We start from the raw sequence: 16,465 nt of genomic DNA, 5'->3' as shown, positions 1-16,465 counted from the left end.
GACGTTCTGTAAGTTAGAGTGCTGTCTCCTGTATGTTCAGGACGCTGACACTCTGCCGTCCATAGGGTAGAACAGGTCCTGGTCTTCGGGAAGATGGCGGCCGGGTCAGTCTGGCTCTGATACAGTCTGTGGCAGAGCACAGGGGACGTGTGGGCTGGAGGTAAGTGAGCGTGTGACAGCTGGTGTCTGTGCACGGGGATATTCACATACTGCCCGAGAGCCAGGACCGGCCACTGCTGTGTGCACCGAGGTGTTACCTCCCCTCAGGAGGAACCTCACAGTCATCAGTCCCGAGTGTGGGATACGTGTATGTGTGGTGCCCTGATGCCCACTGCGCCATACATCCAACTATGCCTGTGGCAAGCGGCCGCCCCCCTGTGTGGGCTCCAGACGCCATGCATGTCAGCCACAGATGCCTCTATGTCAGTATATCGACCACAGACGCCCCATGAAAACCATAGATGCCCCTTACGTCGGCCACGGATGCCCCTATGTCAGTATATTAACCACTCATTTCCCCTTTGTCCGCCTAGATGCTCCCTATGTCTGCTTCAGGCGCCCCCCATGTCGGCCATAGATGACCCCGTGTCTGTATATCGATCACAAATGTCTCTGTGTCAGTCACAGTCACCTCCTTTGTCGGCGACAGACGCCCCTATCAAAACCTGAGATGCCCATATGTCGACCACAAATGCACCCCCTGTAGCGCCCCTTATCGCTTGCTTTGGTGTTGGGGTGCTAATCAGACACACCACGTGCATCGGGCACCCCCTCCTTATAACCATGCACACACCTACTTATGGCCACGCATTGGGCACACCCCCCCTATGACCGTGCATCGGGCACCCCCCCTTATGACCAGGCACACATCCCCACATCCCCTTATGACCGTGTCTTGGTGTCAGAGATGTTAGCTGTTCTCCAGCTCGCTGTAAATTGCATCCTCTGTGGATTTGTCTTCAGACGTTACTGTGGGTGGAGGCGCCCGGGATATAATGAGGGGAGCGGTCATGTCTGTGCCCGTCACACCTCGCATCTCCTGCTTGTTCTGCCGCCATCGGTGCTTCCTGCAGTGAAGGAGCAGGTTCTCCCGGGCAGTCGTGCAGATACAGCTGTGTGTGATGCAGATCTCCTGATATAATCATCCTTTCCAGACTTTATCTCTCTCTATACAGGAGGCCGGACGTCTCCCACCCTCACCCCCGACCCCTTCCCCTTCATGGACCGCAAACGCAAGCTGATCTGTGACCCCTTTAGAGTGAAGAAACCGCGGGAAGAAAATCTGAAATCTGATGTAAATGTGAATCCGTCGCCATATCCAGGTAATGGCACCATCAGAAGACAGTAACCACACTGCGGCCACAGCAGGTAACATAAAGGGGTATGCCCAATGTCTACATATGTGCCATCTATGGGGAGAGTTGTGCATGTACGACCTCCTCCTCTCACAGCAGCGGGCACGGGACCCTGTTCTCAATACTGATGTGTCCCAGTGGTAGGACCCAGGTTCGTCCTGTGTCCATGCTCAGAATGTAGAAGATAAGGAAAGCGTCTTAAAGGGAATCTGGCAGCAGGTTTGGCCACCTAACCCGAGAGCAGCATGATGTAGGGCCAGAGCTCCTTATTCCAGCGATGTGTCACTTATTGTGCTGCTTGCTGTACTTTTGATAACATTTCTATTTTACTAGCAGGAGATTATCAGTATGAGGACTAGCCAAGGTAGTCCCCCATATTTCTGAGCTCTCTATAACCCTACTTCCTGCACTGATTGGCACCTTTCTGCCTATGCAAAATGTACACAACAGCCAATCAAGGCTGGGTTATACAGGGTTCAGCATTCAAGAGAACTGCTAGATCTGCAGCAGAGAAAACAGGGATTTATCTGGACAGTTTGCAGAACTTCCTGTTCCAGCAGAAAGCAGTGTACATGGTACAGACCACTGTTGGGACATATTCCGGTGGAAACTGTCAGCATGGCCTATAACAATAATATGTTAATAACTAGAGACGAGTAATGTCTTCATCGGCCTCCAGGTCCACATGTGCCTTTGGGACGACAGACCCTTATACACAGACCCCGAAATGCTAAAAGATGTTACATCTTGGATTGCATTGGAACAGCGAGGGGAGTGTAAGGGCATGTTTCCAGGTAGCGGAAACATTCAGTATTCAGCCACAGCGTTTAATCCGCAGCGTCCAGATGTTCCTGCATATTGGAGGGGATTTTATGAAATCTTGTCTCCATTATGCGTCCTAATACGCAGGAGACACACCCACTAAACCAGACATGTCTTTTTAGACCGCAGCATGTCTGTTTACCATGTGGAGACGCTCAGTCTCTGCAAGCTAAACTGCCTACACTATGGATACAATGCAGTGATTCCCCGGATGTGTTCAATGAGCACATCTGGAATCACCGTGCTTACAGAAGGGGGCGGGGCTTCCCCTCCGTCCAAAGTGCACACATTACGGTACGTGGAAATGTACCCTAACTGACTCAGGTTGTCTTAAGATATGAGCCCACCCTACCTTGAAAACCTCACTAATGAGGCTGAAGACATCACAGGAACGTTCCTGTGCAAAGAATGCACGAGAAATGTGCAGCAGCACCACCTTCTAAGGTGGATTTGATTAAGAGACTGAAAATAAAACCAGGGATTCACATTTCTTGCTAATGTTGGACCAAAACTACTTCTCTGCCTCAAGTCAGCCCCAGCCATGTTCATCCAGACATCTCACTCATTCAGGGTGTCATCAAGGAGGAATCTTGGTTGTTACCTGCAACAATATTAATAGATGAGGCCTGGTGTTTATGTGGGACCTTCTATTCTCTGGATATTTCCATTTGTATCTATGTATGTTAGGAGTTGGGTTCCTGTCGCTGCACAGCAGGAATCTCGAGCCTTGCCTTCGGCGGTCTCCCATTCCTCTCCGGCGCAGAGGAGGCTGCTCAGCAGACTCGTCCATCCTGGTGCTCTGCTCAGATTAGCACTGAGGCTTTGGTTGCTGCTGCCACCTCTGGTCCAGTTATAGCAACGCATGCAGGTCAGCAGCGAGCCACTCCAGGAACTAAGTCCTCCTTTCGGTCTACTGAGCATGCCCGTGGTACGGTCTCTCCAGTGAATCCACAATTTTCATAGTCCTGAAAATAAAGAAAACTCTTTGAATGAGAAGGTGTGTCCAAACTTTTGATCTGTACTGTATGTCTTGGGGTTAGTTTAGCTTGAGTCAGTGCCTCATGGTGCCAAAGCATGTGCCATAGTGCTCCAGTCTAAGCACAAAGGTTAGCGCCATAGTGCCGCCATACCTCCCTTACCTCTGGGCGGTACAAGTCTATCCGCAGCACCCTGTGACAGCTAACAGGGCACAGCATTTTCCTAACGTTACTCTCTAGTGCCGCCGTAGCTGCTCCGTGCGCAAGTGGGTCTAGAAGGACTCTGACTCCATGCCTCTGGGCAGAGTTCTGTGACCACATCACTTGTGCTCATATCATTTAGTGCGACCTTGTGAAGTAACAGGGTTCGCCTCGTACACTCCGGGTGAGGTAACCCGAGCGTGCTACTATCCGCCATTACCTAGCAGCAGGTTACATCTCTGCACGGTGGACCCCGGGCTGCGAACGCACCTCTTACCATCATAACTATTTGGTGCGTTCCGCTAGCCCTTAACAATGTATCTCTATCTATCCTGAGTATGAGTACTGTGTGTGTGTGTGTGTGTGTGTGTGTGTGTGTGTGTATATATATATATATATATATATATATATATTAGTATTTCACTTTTTCATGTTTTCTCAGATTTCACAGAGAAACCTCACGAGGCAGTATCCTATCTGTGGGCGCTATTCCCACGTAAACTATTCAATGACAGTCTCTCCCCCATGTTCTTAAGACATCAATTGTACAACCTCATCCGAGATCGCACAACTGTAGATAGATTACTGGTGAGTCCTAATAGTTAATTATAGTAGTTATATTCTTGTACATAGGGGCAGTATTATAGTAAATATATTCTTGTACATAGGAGCAGTATTATAGTAGTTATATTCTTGTACATAGGGGCAGTATTATAGTAGTTATATTCTTGTACATAGGAGCAGTATTATAGTAGTTATATTCTTGTACATAGGGGGCAGTATTATAGTAGTTATATTCTTGTACATAGGAGCAGTATTATAGTAGTTATATTCTTGTACATAGGAGCAGTATTACAGTAGTTATATTCTTGTACATAGGAGCAGTATTACAGTAGTTATATTCTTGTACATAGGAGCAGTATTATAGTAGTTATATTTTTGTACATAGGGGCAGTATTATAGTAGTTATATTCTTGTACATAGGAGCAGTATTATAGTAGTTATATTCTTGTACATAGGGGGCAGTATTATAGTAGTTATATTTTTGTACATAGGGAGTAGTATTATAGTAGTTATATTCTTGTACATGGAGCAGTATTATACTAGTTATATTCTTGTACATAGGGGCAGTATTATACTAGTTATATTCTTGTACATAGGAGCAGTATTATAGTAGTTATATTCTTGTACATAGGGAGCAGTATTATAGTAGTTATACTCTTGTACATAGGGGGTAGTATTATAGTAGTTATATTCTTGCACATAGGAGCAGTATTATAGTAGTTATATTCTTGTATATAGGGGCAGTATTATAGTAGTTATATTTTTGTACATAGGGGCAGTATTATAGTAGTTATATTCTTGTACATAGGGGCAGTATTATAGTAGTTATATTCTTGTATATAGGGGCAGTATTATAGTAGTTATATTCTTGTACATAGGGGCAGTATTATAGTAGTTATATTCTTGTATATAGGGAGCAGTATTGTAGTAGTTATATTCTTGTATATAGGGAGCAGTATTATAGTAGTTATATTCTTGTATATAGGGAGCAGTATTATAGTAGTTATATTCTTGTACATGGGGCAGTATTATAGTAGTTATATTCTTGTATATAGGGAGCAGTATTATAGTAGTTATATTCTTGTACATATGGGGCAGTATTATAGTAATTTTCTTGTACATAGGGGCAGTATTATAGCAGTTATATTCTTGTACATAGGGGCAGTATTATAGTAGTTATATTCTTGTACATAGGGGCAGTATTATAGTAGTTATATTCTTGTATATAGGGAGCAGTATTATAGTAGTTATATTCTTGTACATAGGGAGCAGTATTATAGTAGTTATATTCTTGTACATAGGGAGCAGTATTATAGTAGTTATATTCTTGTATATAGGATCAGTATTATTGGAGTTATATTCTTGTACATAGGGGCAGTATTATAGTAGTTATATTCTTGTACATAGGGGCAGTATTATAGTAATTATATTCTTGTACATAGGAGCAGTAATATAGTAGTTATATTCTTGTACATAGGGTCCGTATTATAGCAGTTATATTCTTGTACATAGGAGCTGTATTATAGTAGTTATATTCTTGTACATATGGGGCAGTATTATAGTAATTTTCTTGTACATAAGGGGCAGTATTATAGTAGTTATAGTCTTGTACATAGAGGCAGTATTATAGTAGTTATATTCTTGTACATAGGGGCAGTATTATAGTAGATATATTCTTGTACATAGGGGGCAGTATTGTTGTTATTCTTGTACATAGGGGGCATTATTATAGTAGTTATATTCTTGGTCTGATGCACGGGGGCAGTATTACAGTAGCTATGATCTGGTGCACGGGGGAAGTATTATAGTATCTATGGTCTACTGCACAGGGGGGCAGTATTATATGATCTCGTGCATATTGTCGCAGTAACAGTATAATAACTACAACTGCTAAAATGCCAATATGTTCTCTTGTAGAGCACATTACAGCTGACGGGGGAAGTGTGCCTTGTTCAGCCTGGTTTTGATCCTGACACATTCCTTGTGGTCAGGAAGGTAGATTTTCTAGGAGCCGTCATTAGAAGCATAGATGGATGTCCCGGAGCCCCTGTCGTCCGCCGCTTCCTGGACTCCAGCCTCTTCACTCCCTCTAAAATGAGTTACAACCGGGAAGAGATGATGGAGAGACACCGATTCAGCGATGCGGAGATCACGTAAGGATAGGACATTGTGTTATAGGGATGACAGTAGGGGAAGTGTGAGAAGTGAGTGTCTTACTCCTGACCAGTGAGCTGTAAATTCAGAGGGGAAGAAATTGCAATTACATTCGGGCTTTGAAGCGGATTTTACATCCAGTCCCAGGAGCTTTAAAGCCTTGTTGTTTGGGTCCTTGATGCAATCACAGGTTGTTGTGGTGCAAGAAGATGTCCACTCCTGGTTACTTTTTGCACTGAATGATGATTATATACCAGGAGACGATCGGGTTTGGCTTAGCTTTATCTCACCAAATATATTTTCTCTTAGGCAGCTGGTTCATGCCGGGCTTCTCACCGTGAGAGATGCCGGGAGCTGGTGGCTGTCCATCCCCGGAGCCGGCAAGTTCAGCAAACATTTTATAAAAGGTAATGAATGATCAGGCCAATTCAGTCAGTCTCTGTAAAGCCGTCTTTTTACAAGATCATGTAGTCCTGTGTTTCCAGTAATTCCAGTCTTGTAGTTTCCCTCATAATGCTAGTCACATAGTAGTCCTTCACCATCTTACTCAGTGTAAGGCAATCGTGTCATCTTTGTGATAAAGTACTTGTTCCTGAGTCTGTGTAAGTACTGATGGTGTACCTGCCATGATACTGCTCTAATGCATCCAAGGTCCCCCTACTTCCTGGGCATAGTGGGTGATAAGAGCATATTATCCCCTAAATATTGGAACTCTTTAAAGAATGAAAGTGTTTTTTGCACAAAAAAATTGGGAAAATATTTACTTTTATTAATTTATTTCAATAATACAAAATTAATAAAAGGTTGTCTCTAGCCAAGAGAGATCCCAGCTCCAGGTTGCCATATATTATGCTACATGCATGTGATAATAAGTGCACCTTGTATTAAGATATTTCCCAAATCAATAAATTGATGGAAATTATGCATTGAAAAGATAACATATTGTTGAAAAAGTAAAAGAAAAATTAGAGAATATAGCATACTGGGGCAAGACAATTTCCGCTTTATTTACAACATGTCTAGTGGAAATACCTATTTAAATTATTATTATTATTATTATTATATAGCGCTAACATCTTCTTCTGCAGCGCTTTACAGACATTATCATCACTGTCCCCAATGGGGCTCACATTCTAAAATAAAATGCGTTCACAAAATGAATCGGAAAAAAAACACATAGCTATATATAGTTACAGCAGTATAACCATGAAGATAACTAGTATGGATATATTACCTAAGTATTTGATGTGTTGGTCACAGAGGTAAAAAAGGAGCTGTGTCCCGTCACCCCGACGCGCGTTTTGCCGTTGCTTCTTCCGGGGGCCTGGGTGATGTAGTTTTACAGGGTCCATAGTGTCACTGAGTGCGAAGCAGTGGTCTATATTTGATTATCTATTCCCATCTCTCTAATGATTTGTTTTTACATCTTTCATGCATTATACAGGACGGAAAGCTCTTCTTTCACAGATCAGTCGCTCCCGATATAAAGAAGTACTTCTCACCGATCTGTCCAGTAGAAAACCTCCCCCTGCTGTGAAACTAGGGATGGAGTATCACATCCACGACATCATTGGGGCTGGTCTAGTGGACTGGTGAGTGGCGAAACGTCATATAATAATGTGTGGCCTTTACATTATTTTATGAGGCTGAAGTACAATAGCTGCCGAGGTTCCATTAACTGACAGCAAACATAAATCTGTAAAATGGTTAATGATTATCTTTTGCAGAGATGCTGTACCTAGTAATAATGGTAATTGCTTGTGTAGTTTCACTAGATCCTCTCCTTTTTTCTCTTTTTCAGTGTTCCCACTCCCTCTGGGGCCCTTCTCCGTCTATCTGACTTGTAGCGCTCTTCCCGTCTCTCACCGTGTCTGTTCCTTGTCATTCACATTCCTTGTGTCTGCAGAAATTCACAATAACCCTCATCATCCACCTGACGTGACCACGTTCTACAATATATATGTGGGGAATATAATAAATTTATTTATTCATAACTTTTGTCTTCTGTCCCAACTTATTTAGAATCAGTTGTGTTTGTGATGCGGGGAAAATCCGCTACTATGGAGTCAGTGTGAGTGTTTTTCTCACGGTGCTAGCTGGGATCAACGCAGTTCAGCCCGGCTGAGAATGGAGTTTCAGTGACCGGACGTAACCTCGATGATGTCAGCGCTAGTCACTGAGGCCATGCTCGCAGCAGCTCAGTCACCAGTGGTTCTCAACCGGGACAGTTGCATCTTGGCACTGTCCAAGTTGAATACTATTAATCCCCCAGACATGGATTACCGAGTGGGACAGAACGACAGACGGGTATGGTATATTGTTGTTTTTTTATTTTCGTTTTATTACAGGAAATTGAGGGCTTCGGTGGAATTAGGCGAGGTCGTAAGTATGGTTTAATTAAGATTATTAAAGTAGTCCTGTGTCATTCTTTCAATCAAAGGACTTTTTCTGGGTGTCTGTGTTTTCTTACAATGCAACTATGGGATAGGTGTCTTATTGACACCTCTCCATTACTAACCTCAGGACTTGATGTCACCTGACAATACAAAGGTGACGTCAACCTCCCCAACTGTTACCCCACTTGCCACCGCTACAAGGCAAGTGGGAAGAGCCAGGCAAAATGCCAGAATTGGTGCATCTAATAGATGTGCCTTTTCTGGGCAGCTGGGGGCAATATCCATGGCCCCTTACCAGCCTGATTATATTTCCTAGGTAAGGGGAATGTGAGTGCATGACCACTGGATCTTGGCAGCTTCAGTGCTCCTGTGTACCTCTGATGTTGCTGAGGCAAAGCTGTCTCTAATAGCAGCATCCAAGAGCGCTCAGCCATGTCGCCTGCCCGATCTGTTAGGTATCGGGGCACAATGTCCGCCAGCAACCATGAAGCTGTGAGCCACAAGAGAAGTGCACTTACATGGAAAGTGAGACAACCCCAGTAAGAGAAGAGACTCATGTCTTTCGCATACAAAGAAGTGGATACAAAGGCAGGGAATTGTCCTAGAGATACATATGGAGGCAGCTTTCACAAGCTCAAAGTTATAGGAATCCTGGCTACACAACCTGGACATCGTATAAAGAAGAAGCGGTCGCCTGCTGCCATTATTACTCCCCAGCAACATGCCCGCTGTCTTGGGGTCATACTTGATTTCCGAGCTTTCCTTTGCCCCCCACATTCAATCACTGGCTCGCTCTTGTCATCTGCACCTCAAAAACATTTCTAGAATTCGACCTTTTCTTACTTTTGACTCTGCAAAAACTCTTACTGTTTCTCTTATTCATTCTCGTCTCGACTATTGTAACTCTCTTCTAATCGGTCTCCCTCTTACCAAACTCTCCCCTCTCCAATCTGTCTTGAATGCTGCAGCCAGGATCAAATTCCTCACCAATCGTAACACCGATGCCTCTACCTTGTGCCAGTCATTACACTGGCTACCCATCCACTCCAGAATTCAGTATAAACTTATTACCCTCACCCACAAAGCCCTCCATGGCTCAGCACCACCCTACATCTCCTCCCTTGTTTTAGTATACCACCCTACCCGCACCCTCCGTTCTGCTGATGACCTGAGGTTAGCATCCTCAATAATCAGAACCTCCCACTCCCGTCTCCAAGACTTTACACGTGCTGCGCCAATTCTTTGGAATGCACTTCCCAGGTCAATATGATTAGTCCCCAGTCCCCACAATTTTAAGCGTGCCCTGAAAACGCATTTATTCAGACTGGCCTATCGCCTCAACACATTAACCTAATCTAGGCATAGCCAAAAGTTTTACCATAACCAGGTTCCCCACATCATGTTCCCACATGCTTTATGCATCCATTAGCCCTCTGTGTCTGTACTGTTACACACTTAACATTATGGCTGGTCCATACAATCAGGGCAACTGTTACCACCCACCTTTCGTGTCTACCTCTTTCCTCATAGATTGTAAGCTTGCGGGCAGGGCCCTCATTCCTCTTGGTATTTGTTATAATCTCTGTGATTATTGTTATGCTGTAATGTGTATTGTCTGCACAAATCCCCTCTGAAATGTAAAGTGCTGCGGAATATGTCGGCGCTATAGAAATAAAATGTATTATTACCAGATTCCTGTGGAGGCAGGTGCCCAAAAATTATCAGATGTCTGCAAAAGCCCTGCCGAAAGATTTGTGGCAGCAGGACCTGTTTCTCAGGCTCATGAGTTTATCTTCGTTTGGTTTTGTTCATGATTTTTCTGCTCCTTTTTCTTCAAATGAATAAAGTTCCTATGGTATGGTTTACATGTATATGATTTTTAGTATTAAATTTCCATTTTTCTGATATGTTGTTTTTAAAATATGTAATGAAAGAGGTGGCTATTTAAATTATTGATAAAAACACACCTTCATGCCCCTGATGAATCTGTTAGGCGAAACCCTGGACGTGTAATTTTTAATTTTTCTTAATTTGGATTGTAATCTTGTGGGTATAGTGAATAAACCTTACTAGAATCCAGATCTTGTAAAAATGGTTTTGCGGTATGTTCATCTTCATATCTTTAGAATGACAGGTTTGCACAGGAATCCCAATAAAGCTCTGAAAGAAAGCAGAGTGGTGCAAAAGCTCATTCAATTAAACAAGTGTGTTACTAGAGTACAGCCACGGGGAAAACTGCACTATCTGTCTTACAGCATAGTCAAAGGGTGAAGAAATTAAAAATCCTGATTCACTTCAAGGAAATTTCATGTAGAATGGTCCTATGTTTTTATGATTAACCCCTTTACCACCTTAGATCTATCCATACGTCCAGTTGGCCTGGTAGTTAAAAACCTTGGATGTATTGATACGTCGGTGGCTTGGGGGGCAGCGTTTCTCAGTGTTTCAGGCAATCAGATTGAAACACTGATGTCCAGCCTAGGGCAACCACGGTGTCACCAAGGCCAGCTCTGATTTGGTGCGATCAATGCTGACATTGATCGGACCAATCAGAATGCATGGACGTGCTGTGACCTGCAACTGATCACCTTGTACATCCTTAGTTTAGCTTTGACAATAGGCCTCAAATTAACACCTGGATCTATGACTCACTACATGGACACAATTCACACCTCCACCAGACAGACTCATGATAACGAAGAACATCATTCTCACCGCCTCTCTATTTGTAAGAAAATGTCTCATTTTGATTTCCTTGGATTATTTTTAGGAGGCATCACCCCTCCGACCTCAGGAACAAATGTCCTACTGAAGTATCTCTTAAATTTTGTGCCTCTGTCTTTTTAATTCATTTGTATTCCTGCCTGAAGAAGATGCCTCTGTGCTCTGAAATATCTGTGCTTTGAAAACTGCAAACATACACTACCTTTCAAAAGTTTAGGGTCACCCAGACAATTTTGTGTTTTCCATGAAAACTCATTACTTTTATTAATCAAATGAGTTGCCAAATGAATTCTAAAATCTACAGACATTGACAAGGTTCCAAAAAAAGACTTGTTTGAAATAATTTTCTCCTTCAAACTTTGCTTTCGTCAAAGAATGCTCCCTTTGCAGCAATTCCAGCATTGCAGACCTTTGGCATTCTAGCAGTTAATTTGCTGAGGTAATCTGGAGAAATGTCACCCCATGCTTCAGGCCCTCCAACAAGTTGGTTTGGCTTGATGGGCACTATTTGCGTACTATACGGTCAAGCTGCTCCCACATCAGCTCAATGGGGTTGAGATCTGTTGACTGCACTGGCCACTCCATTACAGATAGAATACCAGCTGCCTGCTTCTTCCATAAATAGTTCTTGCATAATTTGGAGGAGTGCTTTGGGTCATTGTCATGTTGTAGGATGTAATTGGCTCCAATCAAGCGCTGTCCACAGGATATGACATGGCATTGCAAAATGGAGTGATAGCCTTCCTTATTCAAAATCCCTTTTATCTTGTACAAATCTCCCACTTTTTTCAGCACCAAAGAAACCCCAGACCATCACATTACCTCCACCATGCTTGACAGATGGCGTCAGGCACTCTTAAAGGGTCTTTTCAGTTGTTCTCTGTCTCACAAATATTCTTCTGTGTGATCCAAACACCTCAAATTTGGATTCGTCTGTCCATAACACTTTTTTCCAATCTTTTGCTGTCCAATGTCTGTATTCTTTAGCCCATATTAATCTTTTCCTTTTATTAGCCAGTCTCAGATATGGCTTTTTCTTTGCCACTCTGCCCTGAAGGCTAGCATCCCAGAGTTGCCTCTTTACTGTAGATGTTGACACTGGCATTTTGCGTGTACTATTTAATGAATAATCAATAATCATGTATGCAAATCTAGCAACCACATAAGACAATAGCTTGATTTAAGTGCCCGGAGAAGAACTTTAACTCAGAGGAAATAAGTTGATCCATCTGAACCATTTACTTGTGAATTTATCAAGTTTGTTGTTAACAGTAGCCATTTTTAGCTCAAAGTACTTGTGGAGTGCGATTCTCTTTAATGTCCTGAATATTTGGAGGATCAGGTCTCTTCCAATGGAAGGCTATGGAGCTTTTTATGACTAGGAGTATATGGATGATTAACGGGATGGCTGAATGTTCTATATCTTGAGAATTGAGGGACAACAAGGCTAATTGAGGAGAGTGTGATTGGTTTGGGGAGAAGAGAGTTAATGAGGAGGGATATATCTCTCCAGAGGGGTTTCACTAAAGGACAATACCAGAACGTGTAGAATGTTTCCATAGTGACCGCAACCTCTCCAACATAGTGAGGAGTTTTCTGGGTTAATTTTAGATAGTCTAGCTGGGGTAGAGTACCAACGAGACAGGATCTTGTAGTGGGTCTCTTGTAGTGACATTGATATAGTGGCGGACATGGAGATAGATCAAGCGTGTTCCCAATCTGGTATGTTAGGAGTTAGGTGGAGTTCTTGCTCCCATTTCAATAAGTTACTAGTTTTGACTAGTTCGTGGTTTTTATTCATCCACATGTAAATTTAGGGTATGCTCCAGAAGATTTTATGGTTAATGTTATTAAGCATATTAATGGCGGGATCTGAAATTTTCCTTTTTATCCCTATGAATTTTCTTGATATCTTTTAGGATTATATATTCAAAAAATAGGGAAGAGGGGATTCTAAATTTTTCCTTTATTACGCTAAAAGGGGTATTAGAGTGTTCTCCGTAGAGGTCTCCAAGTTTTCTTATGCCATAGTCTGCCCATACCTGAGCTACTTCTTGTCCAAAAAGGGATGTAATGATGTGGAGTGAAAGGGATCTAAGTGGGTCATTATTGTTAGGTGCTTTTTTTGTTTTAGCGAGTAACTTCCAAGCGTCCAGTGTGGCATGGAAGATGGGGTGTGATGGGGAAAGGTCCCTCTTTAGCAGAATTGATTCCAAAACGAGACGAGATGGAGAATTGTTGTTATTCAGAATGTATTTGAGTTTGTACCATGCTGGAGGGTTGGGGGTTGGCCACCAATAAAGGCTTTGCTTGACTAAGAAGGAGGAATAATACGCCGATATGTTAGGCAGGCCAGCTCCGCCGAATCTCCTGTTGCTGTAGAGAATGTTTGCCGCGACCCTGGGTCTCTTCCCTCCCCAAATAAAATTGTTGATTTTGATTTGTAGATGTGTTAGAAATGAGGTAGAGATAGGCAGGGGTAGTGATCTGAAGAGATATAATATTTTTGGAAGGATGTATGCTTTGAAAGTGGTGATTTTGCCCCACCATGATAAGCTTTTTTTTATACCATAGATAAGCATGTCATCAGAGATGGTTTTATTGAGGGAATTCATGTTAATTGGAATCAGGGATGTGATATTGTTTGAAAATTTTAGTCCCAAATACGTGATGTGCTCGAGTGACCAGCTCCAGGAGGATAGATGTTTAATGGTTTCTATTTGATTGTCATCCAGATTTAGGGGGAGAATTTTGGATTTTTGTTCGTTGACCTTGATATAGGACACTTTTGAGAAAGTAGACAACAGGTCTTGGATTTTAACTATGGACTTGGTTGGGTCTGATATGGTTAAAATTATGTCGTCAGCGAACAAGCTGACTTTGTAATCTTTATGGCCCGCTTTTATACCTGGGATGTCGAGGTCTTCTCTAATTAGTTGGGCTAGGGGTTCCATGGCCAAGGCGAACAGGAGAGGGGATAGAGGGCAGCCCTATCTGTTTCTGTTTGCTAATTGTAAGGGTTGTGACAAGTGGTTGTTCACATAAATCTTGGCCAAGGGGTTATCATAGAGAGCATTAATACTTCAGATGCATTCTTGGCAGAAGCCGAATTTTCCTAGGGTGGCGTTTAAATAATCCCAATTTAGTTGATCGAAGGCTTTTTCCACGTCTAAGGGTACCGTTACACCTAGCGATGCACCAGCGATCCCGACCAGCGATATGACGCGGTCAGGATCGCTGGTGCATCGCTAGGTGGTCGCTAGTGAGCTGCCACACAGGCAGATCTCACCAGCGACGTCGCAGGGGACGGGGATCGCTACTTACCTGTCAGACGCGGTGATCCTGACGTCCTCCCGCCCGGCTCCACGCGTCGCTCGTTGGCGCCACAGGAAGTCCAGCAGGAAGTGACCGATGAGGAATGGTCCAGGAGCTTCTCGCGCGATCAGCGATAACCAGCGGGGGAGCCGGTTGGAGGTAAGTATCACATGTAGCGATATCGGAGGATGTTTTTAGTGGATGCGATAGCGTCTATTCTATGCCTACGTTTAGTGTTTTTGAGTCTGTGTGACATGTACTTTGAGGGGCGATTCAGGTTTTGGTACTGTTTAAATTGATTGGTTTTGATTGCGGAATCGTAGAACGAGAAAATTAATGCTCTGAGCTCTTGTCTGAGCTTGGAAAGTTCTGTTTGGATGTTGGAGCTGGAATTGGGGTTGTTGGTTAGGAGTGTTTCTTTACCTTTTATTTGGTTCTGGAAATTTGTTATTTTTTCCCTATTTTCTTTTTTTAATTTTGAAGAGATCCGAATCAGGACTCCTCTTAGAACTGCTTTATGCGCGATCCAGCAGGTATAGGGACTATTGAGACCTGCTTCATTCTCCTCAAAGTAATTTGATAATTCTGAACCAATTTCTGATTTTATATGTGGGATATTTAATATTGATGAATTACATTTCCATAGGAAATGGCGATTGGTGGCTGGGGCCTTCTGTAAACACTGCAGTTACCGGGGCATGGTCAGATATTATTTTTGGGAGTATGGAGACCGAATGGAATTTGGGGAGGGAAAAGATATTCGTTAAGATCAAATCAATTCTTGAGGCAGTATGGTGGGGGTCAGAGAAATGGCTATATTCAATCGAAGTGGTATTTATGCACCTAAATAGGTCGAATAACTCATTACTATACAACCAATTGCTGAGTGATTCTGTTTTGAGCCTATTCAAGGCTGAGGAGTCCATCTTTCCGTTAGGGACCATATTAAAGTCGTCCGCAAGGATCAATGAACCCTTTTTTACTTTACTGATTTTTTTGAGTAATTTGTTCAGGAATTTTATTTGTCCTTGGGTGGGAATATATACATTCAAAATGGTGTAAATTGAGTCATTCAGAAAGCATATCAAAATATAGAAATGTCCTTTTTCATCCTTAATTTCCTCGATAAGTTTGAAATTAATTGTATTTTTAAGTAGAGTAAGTACTCCAGCTTTTTTCTTGGGACCTGAGGCTTCAAAGGTATGTGGGAAATTTTTATGTAAAAAGCTTGGGTGTGAGTCCTGTTTGAATTTGGTCTCTTGAAGACACACAACATCAGAGCCCAACTTGTTTGCCTCATGACGGATTACATACCGTTTTCTAGGGCTGTTGAGTCCTCCGACGTTGTAGGCGGACAAGCTGATCCTCATGTCTGAAGGGCGCTGTTTTGTGATAGATTGAACCAAAAGTTACTGTGGTTACCAGACACGTTATAGCATATATTAAGTGAAACCTTAGATTTGTACTGGTTTTGTGTTTTGGTAGATACCTGTTAGAACAATAGAACAGAGAAAGCACAAAGTAATACAATAGCAAACTTAGCTGAAAATTTTTAGGGTCACCTGAAGTAAGCCGAACCAGCGGTCACTACTTAACCTTTAGGGGGAAAAGTTCGTGGAAGAGTGTCCCCGATGTCATCTTCTATGATATTGGTGGTAGGCATCTCGGGCCCAACAGGTGAAGTAACGAACCTATAGTCTATAGGAAATAAACTAGACAAGAAAACTGTTATATGGTAAGTCCTGTTTTGTTTTACAGGCCAAAAGTGAGAAAAACTTGGGAAACTAGGTCCTGAAATGCAATGCAAATTAGGTTATCATACACAGCAATTTGACGCAATGTTAGACTTTTTCAACAAGGAGTTCCAAGCAAGACGATGGATCAAGTTGCCGCTTTAGCATCCGGAAAGGAGGTTGGTTTGTTCCTGGGCTTGATGTTCAGGTCTTTGAGGAATTTC

The 16,465-nt window shown here is 42.7% G+C and overlaps 1 protein-coding gene across 1 annotated transcript; it reads left to right on the top strand.

Moving 5' to 3' along the window:
* Nucleotides 1–20: 20 nt before the first annotated feature.
* On the top strand, nucleotides 21–8,067 carry WHR1 (winged helix repair factor 1). The gene is made up of 7 exons (XM_073548811.1): nucleotides 21–160; nucleotides 1,176–1,322; nucleotides 3,798–3,943; nucleotides 5,837–6,072; nucleotides 6,383–6,480; nucleotides 7,518–7,665; nucleotides 7,875–8,067. Exons 2-7 carry the CDS (start codon nucleotides 1,220–1,222, stop codon nucleotides 7,918–7,920), a joined length of 777 nt encoding a protein of 258 aa, XP_073404912.1. The 5' UTR covers nucleotides 21–160; nucleotides 1,176–1,219; the 3' UTR covers nucleotides 7,921–8,067.
* The last annotated feature ends 8,398 nt before the right edge of the window (nucleotides 8,068–16,465 follow it).

The sequence above is a fragment of the Dendrobates tinctorius genome, unplaced genomic scaffold (genome assembly GCF_039654945.1).
Source record: "Dendrobates tinctorius isolate UK_male_01 unplaced genomic scaffold, ASM3965494v1 ptg000158l, whole genome shotgun sequence".
In the NCBI taxonomy this organism is placed as follows: domain Eukaryota; kingdom Metazoa; phylum Chordata; class Amphibia; order Anura; family Dendrobatidae; genus Dendrobates; species Dendrobates tinctorius.
The sequence above is the reverse complement of the archived record's forward strand: the minus strand, read 5'-3'. Positions and strand labels throughout refer to the sequence as shown.

What these genes read in the sequence shown, in the direction of transcription:
- WHR1 (XM_073548811.1), top strand. Translation starts at nt 1,220, where the DNA reads ATGGACCGCAAACGCAAGCTGATCTGTGACCCCTTTAGAGTGAAGAAA. An exon ending in CAACTGTAGATAGATTACTG is followed by an intron (nt 3,944 to 5,836) that starts GTGAGTCCTAAT and finishes GTTCTCTTGTAG; the next exon opens with AGCACATTACAGCTGACGGG. An exon ending in CAGCAAACATTTTATAAAAG is followed by an intron (nt 6,481 to 7,517) that starts GTAATGAATGAT and finishes TGCATTATACAG; the next exon opens with GACGGAAAGCTCTTCTTTCA.